The following is a 16,728-nucleotide window of genomic DNA, read 5'->3' as shown; positions in this document are numbered from 1 at the left end:
TAAAATTGACAATTGGTGTCAAAGACACCCCTTCCCCTAAAATACGGCATCTTACTGATAATACCAAAAGAAGCTCAAGATCAAATTTGGCTGGACATGGAGCAAAGCACAGAGCAGCTGAAGCACAGAAGTTCCTCCAGCTTTCAACCCTGGCTTTGCATGACTGGCAGGAGGGGGCCTGGACGATTCAGCATAATTCTGCTTGCACTAAAAATAACTGTTTCATGTCCCATGGGTTATTACTTATGCTGTCTTGAGACAGTCATCTGAGCACTAGGAGAAATTCTCTTTCTAGGTCATACCATCATAAGAGATGTTGCTTTCCTGTGACTTCTAGTTCCAGCCATCTCTGCTCCTGAGGGAGGAAGGCCCAAGAATTTACACCTCTCTCCCTCTGTTCTTGCCCTCCTTCCCCAAGCTTGCCTGTGGATAGGGTAACTGAATGTATTCAAGAAACACGTGAGAGGTCTGAGAACGGATTTACCTTAATACCTGCTGCAGTCAGGACGCCGTTCAATTCCGGCCCTGCCATTAGGCCTCACATCACTATATGATACTCTCCAAGATCCCACAAGACATTCTGGCTCGGTTTACATGGGACATGGGGCTTGCACTGGCGCTTTGCTGAGGCATAATTTTCACATCAATTGCAAAGTTTCGCAGTGAAGCCATTCTCTCTGCTTTACTTTTTAAAGCTTTTTTGTTTCCCTAGACTGACTCCACAGAGATCTGAAAATTGGTCTTGTTGCATTAGTTTTAGTGTTTTGTCTGAGGCAGCTTGCCTTTTCAACTTGTAATTTCAGTCATGCATCTCCTGGTGACTAGAAGGGAAGCCAGGCAGCTCACTGCCCATGGGATAAGTTGGAAGCTTACCCAGCGAGGGCTTTGAATACCAGATGAAGCCAAGTGGGCTGTGTCTGGAGCTCTAAATTCTAGCTTTCAGCTTCCTGAGTACTATGCTTAAAACATTACACATACTTGTTCAAAACCAGAGGTGTTCTTTCTGACAAGAAGCAAAACACAGTTCTGAGGACAACATGTACTTCTTGCAGAATAATTGCTATAGGGTAAATTTTAATTTTGCATAGCTTTATAAAATCATGGGAAGTATTTATTTCCCAGACTGTTCCCAGCTACAGCCATACAAAATGACGTTAGTAAGAAGAAAACCTTTCATATCATTACAGTTACAGCAGGTGAGGCTGAATTTGGCCCTCATTATCTCTTCCACCCCATCCAGGGGATGAAACAAAGCTGCATATAAACATTTCAAAAGTCAAGTATAAAATTGGAGGTGGGGGATCTCATGTAAGTGTTGTCATTCTACATCTTCAGGACTAAGGAAGCACGATTTGAATCTCGGTCTTGGACTTTACTTAACTTTAATCACACACAAATGCTAGTTAGCTGCAACTGTGCACTTAATTTTTTAACTAAAAAAATAATAAAAAAAAAACTTTCTACAGTAATTGTTTCAAGTAAAGATGAAACCACAATGGTATGACAAGAAGCTTTAGCCAAACTCAACCCCCTTTTTCAGGATGAAAGAACATCTACATTTCCACAAATTCCTCTGCCCTCAACCCAGAACTAGAATAGTCTTAATTAAAAATAAATAAATAAATAAATAAGCTTGAACCAGCAATTGTGACATTTAGGGTTACTTCACAGCTCTGTAGATTTTACAGGTAAGTGCTTTCCCTAAAGGAAAGGTAATAAAACCTTTTTGAACACACTTGTCTGAAACCTCTGGAAAACAAAACATTACCAAAATTAATGATCCTTGCTTTGTTCTTCATTGTTAATAAATAAAAAATAAAATAATTTAAAAAAAGCTGTGAGTTTAAACATTTGCTCAGAACTGTATCAGCAGCAACTATAGGTAAGAAGGAAATCTGAAATCTCTGAGGCTTTGTGCTAAATTCAGAATACCAAGTTGATTTTTTGTTGTTGAGACCAAGTGAAATCCTTTGACCTATTTCTCAGCTAAATTTACATGTTTTTTGCTGTCTGATAACCCCCGTGAACATCACTTTACCTGGGTAATTCCTTGAAGATACAGAACAAGAGGTTCGGTCTTGGGGATGGTCACCCACATTTTGTACCAGGTCTTCCCTTTTTCAAGGAACTGGAGGTAGCTACTGAAGACGCTATTTTCAGCTGCTAATAAGCTTTGCTTCTGGATGAAGAAAAAAAAAAGGAGAGCTGTTCCCATTCATGTTTACATGGACAGAATACTTAGAATCAAATACAAAACAGAGCTCAGCTAAGTTGTCTAGAGTTAAAAGATACTGAAGGACAAATGCCGGATAGCTTATGACTGAACAAAAGTTTAATCATCACTATATACCATCAAGAAACAGCAGAATTCCACGTAACAGAGACAGATGCTGAATGACCGTTCCCAGTGGACAGAAAGTTAAATTCTACCTCCACAAAGTACATTGAGAATGGCAATTAAGATGACACTGCTAGTTTCTTGCTTAGCGAAGTAGGCTGGGAGATGATTTGAAATTAACGAAAAAGGTGCCTCAGAATGAGAGAGCCTCATGTATGTACGGGGATGCTACTGCTGCAAGTCTGGGTGGAACACAGCTCTACCAGCAGTGGGAAAGGAACATGAGCCTGGAAACAGAGAAACAGTTATTGCCCAGAACCCGCTCCACAGAGTGCCGGTCTTCCACAAGCCCACTTCTGGAACCCACTGCTCAGCCAGCAGCAGTCACTTGGCATGCCTGAAGCAAGAATTTGGGGAAAGGAGAGAGCAAACAGTGCCTCTCTACATTTTAGCCTTACTTTGTTGTCAATGTATTTAATTCATTCTTTCTGAAGCACTGTGCCAAGTGCTCTGTGCCTGCTTTAGTTTATTATTGCAGGATAGACGGGAAATATCTGGAATTTGGAATAAAAACTGAGCAGGCCAGACTGAAAAGTGAAGCAGTATGCAAATACTCGTGTTTCTGTCATTCACATCTTTGCAGTACTGGTATTAACAGACACTTGTGCACGGCTGCAGAGACATAAGCCAAATCAGAGAGCTCTATGGCAAAAAAAGATGGAATAAATTGTGGCTTTCGATAGAAAGCAAAGAAAAAGAAAATTCCTGTTCACATTAGACTTTACACAGAGGTCTCCTGGGGATTTCTGCTAATAACTTTTGAAAAGTGGCAGTCTCCTCAGCTGCTATTAAGCTTGTTATGAAAGTTTGATGTAAAGAGGAGGGAAAGAAGAAGACTGGCTCTGATCTTTTTTTTTTTTTTTTTTTTTTATATACCTACTTTCTTGCATTTTACCTGATCCTCTGAAGATTTAGCACAAGGCTAGAAGCCTGAGAATACAAGGGAAAAAAATACTCTTTTTCCTTTGGTTTTTACAGCTTTCTGCTGTAATCTGCTTTCTGAAGTAGAGCCATAGGTCACGTTTCACTGGTTTGCTTTTTGGCTTTTCATATTAACAGAGCTCTCTGCTGGGTAGGTGTAGGTTTTCACTTTACTGGGAAACAGCACCACTGAAACAATGCTAGAAAGTTTATAGTGAGATACCACAGACTATCCTGAGGCACATTAAATTGCTCTTCACCTACAAGCATAGCTGTATTGTATACACAAAGTTTTTGGTGGTACAAAGCTCTGGATCCAGAATCTTCTCCATGCTTTGTGGACACATTATTTTATGGAAGAGCAATTCATGCTTGTAGCTCTATTCCAGTTTGTATTTCTGAGATTCTTGATGTTTTGTGGGGTACAAAGCTGACAAAGCACTTGAGCAGCAGAATTCACTTTGGCACAGTGCTGGTGTAGTTTTTACCACTGTGGTAACTTCCAGGACATTTAGTAGCCCGGAAATAAATACGACATTCTGGGAAGCCCAAGGAGAAGGGCCAAGAAAGCTTTATTTGGGGAAACATTTATTGCAGGAGTTCTGGACATGCACTGGCAGGTTTGTATTTCTTGCACAGAGTCTCGCTCTTTTCCATGTAGTTTGTTTCTCTTGAGGAAGTCGAACAAGGCTGGAAGGCAGTCTGGAGGCTATGTGGGGTTGCTTCCAGAAAGAGGTTTTTCAGAGTTAGGTGTTTTTCAGTAAAGGTTGCAACAGTTCACTGATTTTCTATGCAGCGTTCAAAGCAGGACAGTACGTGTCGGCATATCAGGGAGAAGGATGGTTCACGATGATGTTAAGTTCTCTTAGCATTTCAGTGGCTCCTTCCAGAATCTGATACGGCTCAAGAAGATAAAACTCTGTGGGTCCACTTTCAACTGAAATCAATGGCCTCTTTTAAGCATGCAGTGATTTCTGGCTGTATTTCACAGGTGAAATAAATAAAAGCCTTTTCCTCAAGATGGCCCACGAAAAGCATGTCATGTAATGGTACTCAGAGCTCTGCCTGTAGTCTAAAAAAAGCATTGGTAAGAGAAGGTTCAGTTGTTGTGGGTGAGGATAAAACGAATGAATTTGCCAATAAGTTCCTTGTTCTTGTAAAAAAGGGTAAGTTATGCTGCTATCATGGTATAAAGCTTGGTGACATCTGCAGCACTTGTGAAGCAGTAGCTTACACAGCATAATTTGTAGAAGTTGCATCTTGGAGAAAACAGTCTGCATTATAGCAGGGTTGAGGGTGTTTTGGTGAATCCTGATAGTCTTTCAGAAGGATCCCATGTTTTTGCACAACCAGGTAAGAAAGACTAGTTCCAATGATATTTTGGCAGGAATGTAAAACTATCTTCTATATGGAGTTAAAACCAAAATCTTATTTTGCCAACAGTTCATGTGAACAATTCAAGGTTGGAAATACACCATAATGAAAAGTATCCAGAAGTTTTTCCTATTTTTCATTACTTTGAAAGCTGAAGCTTAGCTGCAAAGCCCACATGAATCTGTGCATAATAAACATCCTACGATGAACGCTCCCAGTCACAAACAGAATTCAGTTTACATGCACATTCAATACAAGTTACAAGCTAGAGGATCAGATATCATCATGGAAAAAAAAAAAAAAGATAACCAGACAGTTTATTGTAAAAACATTTAAATAATAATATTATTAATAGTAGTAATGGTAATAGACTTGCAAGGGCAGCTAGCACACCAAAAGTTTCTAAGTAAATACCATACCTCTGCAGCTTGTCTTTTCTTTTGTTCTCCTACTGTTTCCACTCCAGGGCTGCATGGGCTTGCTGGTAGCTGCAGAAAACACTCTTTACACACTCGATTATGACGGCTATTATCTGCAAGTGGTTTAAACTCTGAGCATTTTGCGCAGATCACCTGCATCAGAAAGATGATGCATTATTAAAACATAGTATTTCTTATTCATACTCCAAATAAAAGTGAGTTGCAGAATGGATGTTATTGAAATAAAATCCTGAAAACTATTGTAAACATAAAGTGACCAATCTAATATTTACTTTATTTACCTCCATTAAGAATTAACCTCGTAAGTGATCTTGTGCTGTGTACCAATTTCTTAATAAAGAAAGCAAATGCCTAATGGGAAGTACTTTATAATTAACTTTATGAGTCATAAAGGGTTTGGTTTACAAAGTAGTGTTTTTCAATGTCAGACTATAAGATGGTCTAGAAGGGACTGTTTTTTGGAGTAAAGGCGGCATACACTTCTTCATTAGTCAGGTAGTTCAACCTGAAAGAACTGAGGCATCCAAAATCTACTATTTTAAGAACGTAGTCCAATATACTATCCATTAAAAATTATTTGTCTGATGCTAAATTAACAGCTTTAGATTCCAACAGCATCCAAGGAAACATCAGTCCCATGACACCAGTGCCTGTGAAGAGTGATGGATCTGCAGCTCTGGAATCTGCTTCCACACTTAAAATCTGACTCAAGCACTTGCTGTTGCACAGCTGCTCCAAGGACAGAAACTGTCCCCTAGGGTGCAATACAGGGGCACTCGGATGGATTCAGCATCTATTCAGAATTTGCTGTATAATAACACACCACAAATGCCCTTTGGTTACAAGTATATGTTACTATATGCTTCACTGCAAGACATTAATTACTGTATGAAGGTAATTGCCTTAATTTGGCAAGTGTTAAGCGAAGTACTGCTCTGCCAAGTTATATAAACAAAAGCAAGCTGACATTTTAGAAACATAAATTGCCTCAAGAAAAGACTATCAACTTCTTTCATTTGTATGCTATTGCCATGTCAGAAAATATTGCATAACCAACAACTCTTTAAAAATAAATTATTAATAATGTAATTATTATCCCTCTGTCCATAGGGGAAAATAGTTATTTCATTTCTGTAATTATATTCAGCTTTACAGTGGAACATTTTTAAACATTCAGAAACATTGCATGATTTTAGCAATTATTTTTAAGAAAAAATTACTCCAGGGTAATTTTATTTCAATTGCTGAGACTGAGTTTTTTGAACATCTTAGCAGCACATTTAGATCTCCTTTCAGTGAGATTGGAAAATTTATCTCCACTTCCCAAATAAATGATGGCATTTAAATAACATTATTCTGTACTAGTTACATGGGAAACACCGAACCATGAAACTCAAGTCACAGAAGGAAGGTTTTAAGTTGTATTACAGAAATCAATCTCATCTTGGCTGTGGCTGCCATTTTCAGACAAATCTGAGAATTAAACTGTCAGCCAATGGCACCGAGAAAAGGTGGCTAAATGCCTTTTGTAAGCTGGCCCCGATTCTCCAGGACTAATTTTTTCAAGCACAAGGATACCTCTTTAGAAGAAACAACGCTTATTAGTTCTGCTTTAGGGAAAGAAGAGACCATCCATCTTTAATATTGTATGTTCAGCTATTCATCCTAGGAAGAACTCGTATGAAGCAGGGCCATTGGAAGGTCATTTTGTTTCTGTAAAGAGAATATGGTGGACAACCCCACTCCAAATACATGCACATCCCCAGGGAATGCACCACCTATCCTTTTAACCACTGGTGCAGTATATGTCCATAAAACAGCACAGACTAGGCCACTTGAAAACAGCACCAGACATTTGCCCTTTTTTTACTTGGTAAAGTAACCAAGGGATAAAGTAACTGGAAAGATCTGCTCTGTCAACAATCTGCCACAAACATGTTTTAAGTCCTGCACTGAAAAAATAAAAATTCTCTTCAATGCTCTCTGCAGAAGAAACTAAAATCCTCAATGCATTCTGAAACTTACCGCCCCACACTGCTTGCAGTGGTGCCGTCGTTTAGTGATGGAGTTGAAGCTTTCACTGCAGCTCTTGCAAGCCTGCTTCTCCTTGTCTCGCTTGGATTTGGAAGATTTCCTACAGGAATCACTCTGAAATGAAAAGTACATACATGTGATTAAAAAGAAAAAATCTCAGAACAATTTCTAGAGCTCTCATTGACAAAGCAAAGACCACCTTTGGGTTTCACACCATTCCAATCATTTTAGAAAAGAATTTGTGTTAACTCTGCTAGTGTCCTACCTAAGGTTAGAATGGAAGTGCAGTTTCAGCCATCGGGTGTTTCTGGTGTGGCATTATGTGGTTTCTGATCGTTAGAATTAATTCTCCAGGTCCCTCTCTGCTCGTGTGTGTCCTTATAGCCACTGAGCTACTCCATCTCACACTCCACTGATCAGGAGCACCGGGACATGGCAACATGGGCTTTCCAAAAAGAGCTTTCCTTCTGGAACTCTCTTCCTCCCTGGTGCAATGTGATTTGGTTAAGGTAAATGCTGCTGACCTTGTGCACACACTGAAAGCTTCTGCTCCCATGTAGAAAGATTTGGGAAAAGCAGTTTGACTGCGGAAATGACCAGTGCTGGTAGAAGACCTTTTGCACCACCCCATTTCAAATGCTTACTTAATTGAGGAGTTTTCCAGCCCGCAAAGAAATAAATCTGTTAAGGAAAAAAGGGACACCTGCACCAGCGGCCTGCTATCAACTGCTCTCTGCAAGGACTCTCAGCTGCCTGGATAGCCAAGCAAGACTCGCCGCTTTAGCTCTGCACCTAAGCCAGTACATAAAGTCACTAGGTATGAGTAAATAAATCCAAATGTATAATTTTCTGATAAACTGAAGATTATCCACGTGCCAATGTACAGGTCATAAAAATACAGCTTCCTCTGTACCTTCAAGCGAACCCCTGTTGCTGTTTTGTTTAATAGATAAATGCCATTTCTCCTTCCTAGCCAGGACAGCTACACGGAAGGGCGCAGCAGTTCCCCGAAGCAAGCCTTTGGAACCCGCAGCCTGACAGCACCTGCAGGGAGATCCAAGCCCACCAGAGGTGCTGCACCATGCTCTGGTACAGCTCTTGCACGAGAACAAGTCTGAAAACTCCCTCCATTTTCATGTGCTTGACACAAGCTACTGGAATGGAAACATTTCCTCTAATTTGAAAAAAAATAAATCTGAAAGTCAGGTGAAGATTAAGCCCATTACATACCTCTATGGACTCGCTGACAACCATCCCTTCCCTTCGAGGCACGCACACTAAGTGACAAAGTCCACTTGAGAGAGAAAATTGGTTCAACAAATTTCCCTTCCTCCAAGTCTTTATTTAACACAAGGGTGCAGGCACATGGGGTGGGAGGAAAGGCAGCCGCAATTACAATTAGCAGAGGCTGCTCATGGATCTGCAGGCAAGTGCTACCAGAAATCCTGTCATTTTCCCTAAGATCTCACCTTAGGGGTTACAATTCACCTGCAGAAGTCACTAATACATATTTCAAGGACAATTCAAACGCCAGATTTTATAAGCTGTACCAGTCACTGCACAGTGCAGCGGTGTAGCTGGACCAAAGCCACCAGCACTGCAAGCCCAGAGAATTCAGTTCCACCAAAGCAGAAAGGTGAGGGCAGGAGCTTCATTTCGTGTCTCAGGGGCACTTCAGCAGGGAGAAAGTAGGCTGTGATCTTGAAAATAAGGGGTGGTTGAGAAAGTGCAGCCACATCCCAGAGAAAAGTCTTGCAAGCCAGAAGCGTGATGACAAAACCAAGTTGCAGGGGCCTACGAGCTGACTGCTGCACAGCCTTCCTTCAGTGCCCCATACTCCACCCCCAGGCTCTCAGTCACCTTCCCTCCTTTTCCCAGATGACTGCTGGAAAGCCTCCAGCCAGGAGAAAACTGAGTCGCCTTTCGCTTCCTTCAGACCAACCCCTCTCTTTCTTTCATTCTTCTTCACCTTTGCCTTTACCTCATCCCCAAGTATCCCCCAAGCATCGCATTCTCCATTCTGCAAATCACCGATTCCCCTTCTCTTGAATTTAAATTATTATTTCTGAAGGATGGGGAGATGGAGACAGGTCTGGAGGCACCACTCCTACACCTTCCAGCCCCTTGGCCTCTCCGCCCTGACATTCCCCGGGTCCAGAGGACAGCACAGTATCTTTCTGCAGAGCGATTGAAACCACCCTGGCTTGTAATAGCATTACGCAATGAAACCACAACTAATCAATTCTAATTGCATTGGATGTTTTCATTTTTACTATCTTTTCTACAGCTGCAATAGCAACCTCTAGAACTTTTATGCAGCTATGTAGGATGTTTTGCATTCGGCTCGGTGAAGCACAGCCACACAGCACCGTTCATTCAGGACAATCACACGGCCCCCACATTCAGACATACATATTAATTCATAGAATCATAGAATCGTTCAGCAGAACAAAATGCCTGCAAATCCAAGTCCTCCCCCACACACAAGCAAAGGGAAGTATTTCACTTTTCTTGTAAAAGAACCAGATGCAACCAGTACAACATTGAATTACGACAACTGAACAATGCCTTGGATGAATCACTGGCAAAAACGTTCCCTTCAGACTTTATTCGATGTCTCCAAGTAAGGGAAACAATTAGGGCAACTTCATCTACTTTTACTGATCGGCAGCAACCTACAAAGTAACGCTTTCTGCTTGCATCACATCTGTTAATTACTAATCCATGTCTTATTCTGATTTTGATGATAAAACTATTAAATTTTTCAACCAAACTTTGTTTCCTCCCACTGACCAGGGGTGGATTCCCCTTCAGTTGTCAGATGAGAGCACTGCATCACTGGCCAACCTTATTTTTTGCCTTTTCTTACAAGAGGAATTTGAATATAGAATAAGAAGTCTTTCAATTCGCATGTTAACAACAATTTCATTCCTGTTATTGGAACTGCAAGAGCATAGATGAAGGCACCATTTGAGCTTGTAAGCTGGTATTAGAAGATAATCGTTAAGAACGATAAACAAAAATCTGTTTTTGGCTTTTGATGGATACCTTCACATGCCTGCAAAGTAAAAATGCTGAAGCTCCTCTAGTATGAACTGAAGGCTGCTTTACATGTAAATCGGTTCATTTTATTCAGCAGGAATACCCATCAGCACACCCACGCATGTGTCTCTAACACAGATAAGACTCAAGTTCAATACTTCCTCTCAGGGACCTTGTATTTGACTGCCCCATTACTGTGGAGCAGTCTGGACAGTGTTCACTTGCATGGGTTCATACGTGACCCATGTATCTGAAAAAGGAAAGAAAGCTGAGAAGCTATTATATTAGGCTTGATTTACGTTATGACAGTTACACAATGAGCTTTTATTTTAGACAGATATATTTTGACTCATGCTATGACACACAGCAATTTTTTAATATTAATTTCACTAATCAAAAAAAAATAAAAATGCCCCATATGAAGAGCTCTCTAAGCGTTTGATAAATACCACAATGTTTCCTAACATTTCTCAACATTATGACAATGCAGTAAGAATAAAAGAGTTTGAACCACTGCTATTGCAGCTGCAGGAAAGATAATAAAAATGAAAACATATTTTCTTTACAACTTGGCAAATTGTAATATGCAATTCTAGAAGAAAGAAAGAAAGGTCGAATAACATATTATGTTATTCATATTATGTTATTCAACTGCTGACACTGGGAAAGAAGAAAGATTCCTGTGAAATGCATGGGCTTTGCTGAACAGGCAGTCCAGCCATCCCACCCAGTGATGGCTCAGGAAGTTTACACTGCCACGTCCTGTCACTATATACCTTCTGAACAGAAAAGTTTTTGTAGAAAAGAAGGAAATGCATTGTAATTCACAAACCCTGTTCAACAATAGACAGTCACTTCGCAACCGTGTCTGTCCTTTATTACTCAAGCCACATTATCTACTGCTGATGTGTGTTGAGAGGGAAGCTCATACAAAACTGCCCTAGCCTCAAATGGCGTATCTTGATATTAATGTACTTGAGTAATTGTCACACTCCTCATCTTTCTTGTGTTACCCAGTCCTGGTTTGAAGTTAAAAAAAATAAAAATAAAAAATAAAAAATACATGTATGAAATCTATTCGGAGCCAGAATCTAAAACAGCCTCTTTCAGACTGGGCTGTTCTGAGCACTAATTTGCTTTTACTCTACAGCTGCATCAAGCTCTAAATCTTAATAAATGTTTTCCTCAAACTTTAGAATTCTGGTGAGAACACAACATATACCCCAGTGCCATGAACAACTCATGCCTAGGGCTAAATGCTTGCAAGGTCAAGGCCTGTGGCTGGAGTGCTTAGGAAAACAGACAGCACTTCATGAGCGTGATGTGGGCAAGTAGGGAAGAAACACCAAAGAGCTCATACGAACAGCAAGAAACACAGCAGGCTAAGCAGACTCTTTTTCTGTTATTTATTCCTCGCTATGTATTCAAATTTGTTTGGGCCAACAGCTAGCCTCAAAGCTGTACACACAATATATACACAGGCAGATACACGAACACCAATGCTGTTTCAGACCTTATTATTTTTATATATGCTCATGCAGCTGAGTACTTTCTAGTTAAAAGTTACTTATTTTCAGACACCCACAGTGGGGCAGACCATAAACAGGTTCTTCTGGAAATGCTGAACATATCTATGAGAAATTCAGTTATATTACATACTGTATTTCGGACTTTGCAATGCAACAGAAGTGTTTAGTGTTTCCCTACATACCAACGTCACTACATGCAAGGCACCCTTCCAATGGGTTGTACTTTTCTCATTTAGTTCCATAGGAGCCATATGAGCCGTGCTAGCAGTGCACCACAGCAAACAGTTACCACAATATTGTGCAACAAGCAGATTATACTTCCTGCATTGTTTTTATTGTCTTGTTAATGTTAACGGGCCACACTAAGAGCAAATCCCAGCAGATTGTTCAGTACACTCAGCAGAACCACAGGAAGGAGACAGCAGTTTGCTGACCACCACTACCACCAAGTGGTTTGCAAGTGGAAGCTGTTAAGTACAGAGTGTACTTGCTCGTGCTTTCACCGAGATATTATTAAAAGGACACCATCATTAAAAATTAATATTTTTCTAAAGCTGCAACTAACATCCGAACTCATTGCTCATGCTGATGTTATCCATTTGCTACAAGAAAACAGCAGAATTAGATCCCCAAACCAACACTACTCAATTCAATATATATATATATATATATATATATTATTTTTTTTTAACTTTGGAATTTTTGTTTAACTCAATTTTTATCTTTATTTCAGTAATTATTTTTTCTGTAAATGCACAACAAAAAAATACTTAATGATGTGCTATGCAAATCATTGACACAAATACCTATAATTAGCTAGAAGGATCTAAATATATGTTGTCTAGCTACAACTAAAACTTGTTTACTGTAAGAAACTTAAGAGCAACAGAAATTTTTATGTGCTTGTTTTTAAATACTTTTTAAACCATTTTTTCCCATTAAGTAGCTACCTCACTATAGCATCTGCAACTCAAGGAACAGGGCCACTAAGCATGAAACTGACTATAAATAAAAATAAATTGCTTAGGGAAAACAGAAGTGTGAACAAACAATAAATAGCAATGAATACACTAATTATAAACACTGATTTTTAATAAACTCTTGTTCGTACAGGTCAGGTTGCTGGCTTGTTTAACAGAGTTTCATTGATACTTTGTAAATTCTGCCAGTAGGTCACAGTCTTGGAGAGAGATTTGGTAGAGCTCCTAAGTGACTCCAAGCTAATACATAACATCCTGCAGTTCTCATATCTCATCAGTTGTTTTTTTAATTTGTTTGCTTTTTGTAAACTCAGCTGAACCTAAGACATTTCCTGAAAATCTGTTTTTCTCAGATGATATTTCACAAGGAAGAAATAAGAATATTTAAAAAAAAAAAAAAAAAAAAAAAAGACCTTATTAAGGATGTAGATCCTTTTTTGAGGCAGTGCTGGTTTGACTCAGCAGCAATCACAGATGTTGTGAGAGCAAAATGAAATTTTTTTTTTCACAGTATATTTTGCCTCTGCAGCAGCAAATCACTGGAAGGCCAGAGACATATGAAAGCACTAACTCCTTCTCTCTACTGGCAGAAACACAAAAAAATCACACTATAATTTGGTTCTGGAGTATAAATTCTGAGTTACATAATAGGACAATACTAACCAGTCAGGTTTTCTTGTCTCCCTTTGCTCTCCTCCACACAAGCCTTCAGTACAGCTCCTTATCAGAAATCGAAAAACACACCAGAACCCTACAAAGGTAGCAATCAACTTCCCTTGATCTAGGTTCACCATTGGAGCCGCACATCCCTGGAGAAGGAGGATTTACGGACACTGGTGATGCAAACTCTGCAAGCAGCTGGGGCTCTAACCCAGACAAGAAGTTCAGGACAGCAGAGCTGCAGCAACAGACAGTGGAACATAAACTGAGGTACTGAAGTACCTCTGATTCTTTCCTGCTACAAAAGGAACATAACCCTGCCTGCTCTACCACAAGTATTAGCTTCGAGTTACTTACCCCTCCAAATGCACCACTGCCATCTGCTCCTGGCATTGATTCCACCGAGCTAGTGCTTGCTATCTGAGGGAAACACAATGACAGAGCAAGTTCAACAGGGACATTCTTCCTAAAATATACAAAATGTCAAAAAAAAAAAAAAAAGGAAAAGACATCATTTGCTTTTAGCCCCTCAGCTATTCACTCATGAACATCCATTAATTGCACATACACTCAGCCACTCTCAGATACTCAGCTGACCACGAAGTGGTGACTTCACAGTCAGCACGGAATTACCAAACCTGCCTCTCACTGAACTGTGTGCGGGTCCCACAGAAACACCACAAAAAGCAAGCTGGCAGGTTTTGAACTTCACCACTTGTCTTCACCACAGCCAAGAGAGCAAGCGCTAAGCGTAGTCAGTGGATTCTATGTAGGAAGAATATTTACTTCATTCAGATAGTACTCACGTAAGTTTTTCTTAATGTCTTACATGAAATATAAATGCTAATTGGCATCTCTATGTATTCAATACATAAACCCAAGGGCAAATAAACAAGCTTGTGTACACAAAAATGGCTACATCCTCAAACAAAACCCCTTTCATCTGCCACTAATTTACAGGGATCTTGTTAGTTTACAGGAGGTTCTCAAAATTACTCTTTACTCTCTCACTATACCCATAGATTGTTCTTCCTTTGCCAATCAAATATCTCTATTTTGAGCTTATCCAAATCTCCAGTACATTTTTGCACCCTATGGACAACAGCTTCCAGTTCCATGTCAGAGCAAAAAGATTTCTCCTCTGTTGCTAGAAACAACCTGAGCTGTAGCTTTGAGCAAGTAGCCAAGTTGAAGAGCTGTTCATTCTGTTATCTAGCTATATCTGTTTATAAACTAACACAATCAAGCGACTCTAGAGAATAAACAGGGAAAGCAAAAAGGCAGTGAGCACAAATGCAGCCTGGTCAAGGCAGGCAGCCCTGGGCAGGGCTGTAGCAGCCCATGAGCACTCCCGTGGGGAACACAGCACGCCCTCACTCCAGGTAACTGTACCTGCCTTGGTGAGAACCCAGAAACCCAAGGGTCTTGGGCATAATGCATTCACAAGTCCCATGGAAAGTGGTTTCTGTCAACTGGAATCCTGATCACCCCAGGTATTTAGATCACTGCCTAGTAGAAGTATGTGCTAACACATGGGGTTCAAGAAAGGTACTGAGCAGTGGGGAGAGCAAAGGGGGTCTGAAGGACCTGGAGAAAATCACTAGCAAGTTCAGAGAAAAGGGTGAATTTCTCTAGTTGCCTGTCCAGATCCCCATAGCCTCTTAGCCTTTATTTGGAAAGATATGCTAAAACAAAAGTACCCTCTGGTCTTAACCTGAAAAAGATTTCAAAAGAGCTTCTCCAGCAGCACTGTACTAAGCTTCTGCATTCTCTCCCCAGGCACTCATCTGCTTTCAGTCTTACTCAGTTGGAATACTGCTGTTTGCTAACTACTGGGGTTTTCACCTCTATTTAAGTAAGCATTCTACTATATTTAACTAAGTATACTCATACATGAAAACTTATCTGACCGCAGCACACAAACACATTTTCTCAGAGCATTGACTGCTCTGGAAAGAAGCATATTCTCATAGAGGATGTGTTTTTATCTCCCTCCCTAGCAGAAAATGCAGACTTAGTCCTACCGATGAGAAACCCCCTTATATTCAACCCCCCCGACCACTCAACGTATTTAGGATTTGGTATGGAGGAAGATAGCTATTCTCATGTTTGTCAGAACTACCCCAAGGTGGTCAGAACTAGGGGTTACAGGGAGGAACAGGAAAAGGGCTGTGGACCTAACAGTGATTTAACAGCATTAAAAATCATGATTTAATCATGTTCATATCTCAGGGATGTCACTTCCACAGAGCTTGGCTCTCTGTAGAAAAGGTATTTTCCTAAATGCCAGCCTTCCCTATATCACAAGTCTCCACTCTTACGAGATCAAGCAGTGGTAAAACCAGTCCTGGAATATTTTTATATGGCTTTAAAAAAAAAAAAAAAGTTTAAAAAATCTTTCCCATAACCTTGAACTGCTGCAGTTGAAAATGGAGAGCAGAGAAATGAGTGTCCTCTTTCTGAAGGAATTAAGCCACAAAGGAACCCCGAAGCTTTCTGTAAAGGATTCCTTAAAAGATCACTGCTACAGTAACCCTGCAGGGGACTGACTGGCGCTGACACTGAATTATTCACCTCTTGACAGGTGGGAGTTTATCGCTATTCCTCTGACTTGCACTGTAGCAGTGTCCAAGCTGACAGTCTCACTGAGTTACACTTAGGCAAACCGAGGACGAGATGAACAGTAATTGTGAAATAAACAGAAAACGCACAGGGAAGAGAGAGAGCAAGGGGGTGACAGAGACATATTCCTTTCAGGGGCTTTAGGATTATTATTTTTAAGGGAAGTATTAATGAAAATAATATTAACAGAAACAACAATTGCTGTGTATTATTGTACAGAGATAATCTTAAGAATCAGGTCAAAATGTCATTGTCAAATCTCATTGTCAAATCCCTGCACCTACAAGAAACTGTAACTCTTCTGTTTGTGAATCACAAGTGAAGTATCAGCCCTTAATAACTGCATGAGATTATGTAAGTCAGCAGGGAAAACAAGAGCATGCTAAGAATCGCGTGCAAAGGCATGCAGCGAACGTACAACTGAAATTAATCATAAGCACTGAAACATACCAAATGTATGGCCAAGGACGGGAGAAAAGCAATTTGGCTATTTTTCTATAAGCTTATTAGAACCAGAGTCCCATTTCTAGTAGCTGTTACAGATCTAACTTGGAATCCATGAGAATAAATCCATTTCTTGACTCATGAGAGCAAAAAAAAAAAAGGAAGATTGTCATTTTTTCCTCTGAAGCATATTGCCCAGATGATGAGATAAGTACAGTATATGCTGCTCACAGAAGCATATTGCTACTAAGTATGCTCTCAGTACTTGTCCAGTTTTCCTTACA

General features: G+C 40.1%; 1 protein-coding gene across 1 annotated transcript in view; it reads right to left on the bottom strand.

Moving 5' to 3' along the window:
• The window catches only part of FGD3 (FYVE, RhoGEF and PH domain containing 3), a gene marked incomplete at its 5' end in the record, with an annotated part of 109,560 nt that overhangs the window by 4,589 nt on the left and 88,243 nt on the right, over window positions 1-16,728 (bottom strand). The window contains 4 exons of the mRNA XM_084292619.1: window positions 2,039-2,179; window positions 5,113-5,265; window positions 7,159-7,281; window positions 13,736-13,798. Of these exons, the coding sequence (XP_084148745.1) occupies window positions 2,039-2,179; window positions 5,113-5,265; window positions 7,159-7,281; window positions 13,736-13,798 (480 nt within the window). The remainder of the gene's footprint in view (window positions 1-2,038; window positions 2,180-5,112; window positions 5,266-7,158; window positions 7,282-13,735; window positions 13,799-16,728) is intronic.

Source organism: Netta rufina (assembly GCF_964035555.1).
Source record: "Netta rufina genome assembly, chromosome: 10".
Lineage (NCBI taxonomy): Eukaryota > Metazoa > Chordata > Aves > Anseriformes > Anatidae > Netta > Netta rufina.
This window is presented reverse-complemented; position numbering and strand designations above follow the sequence as displayed.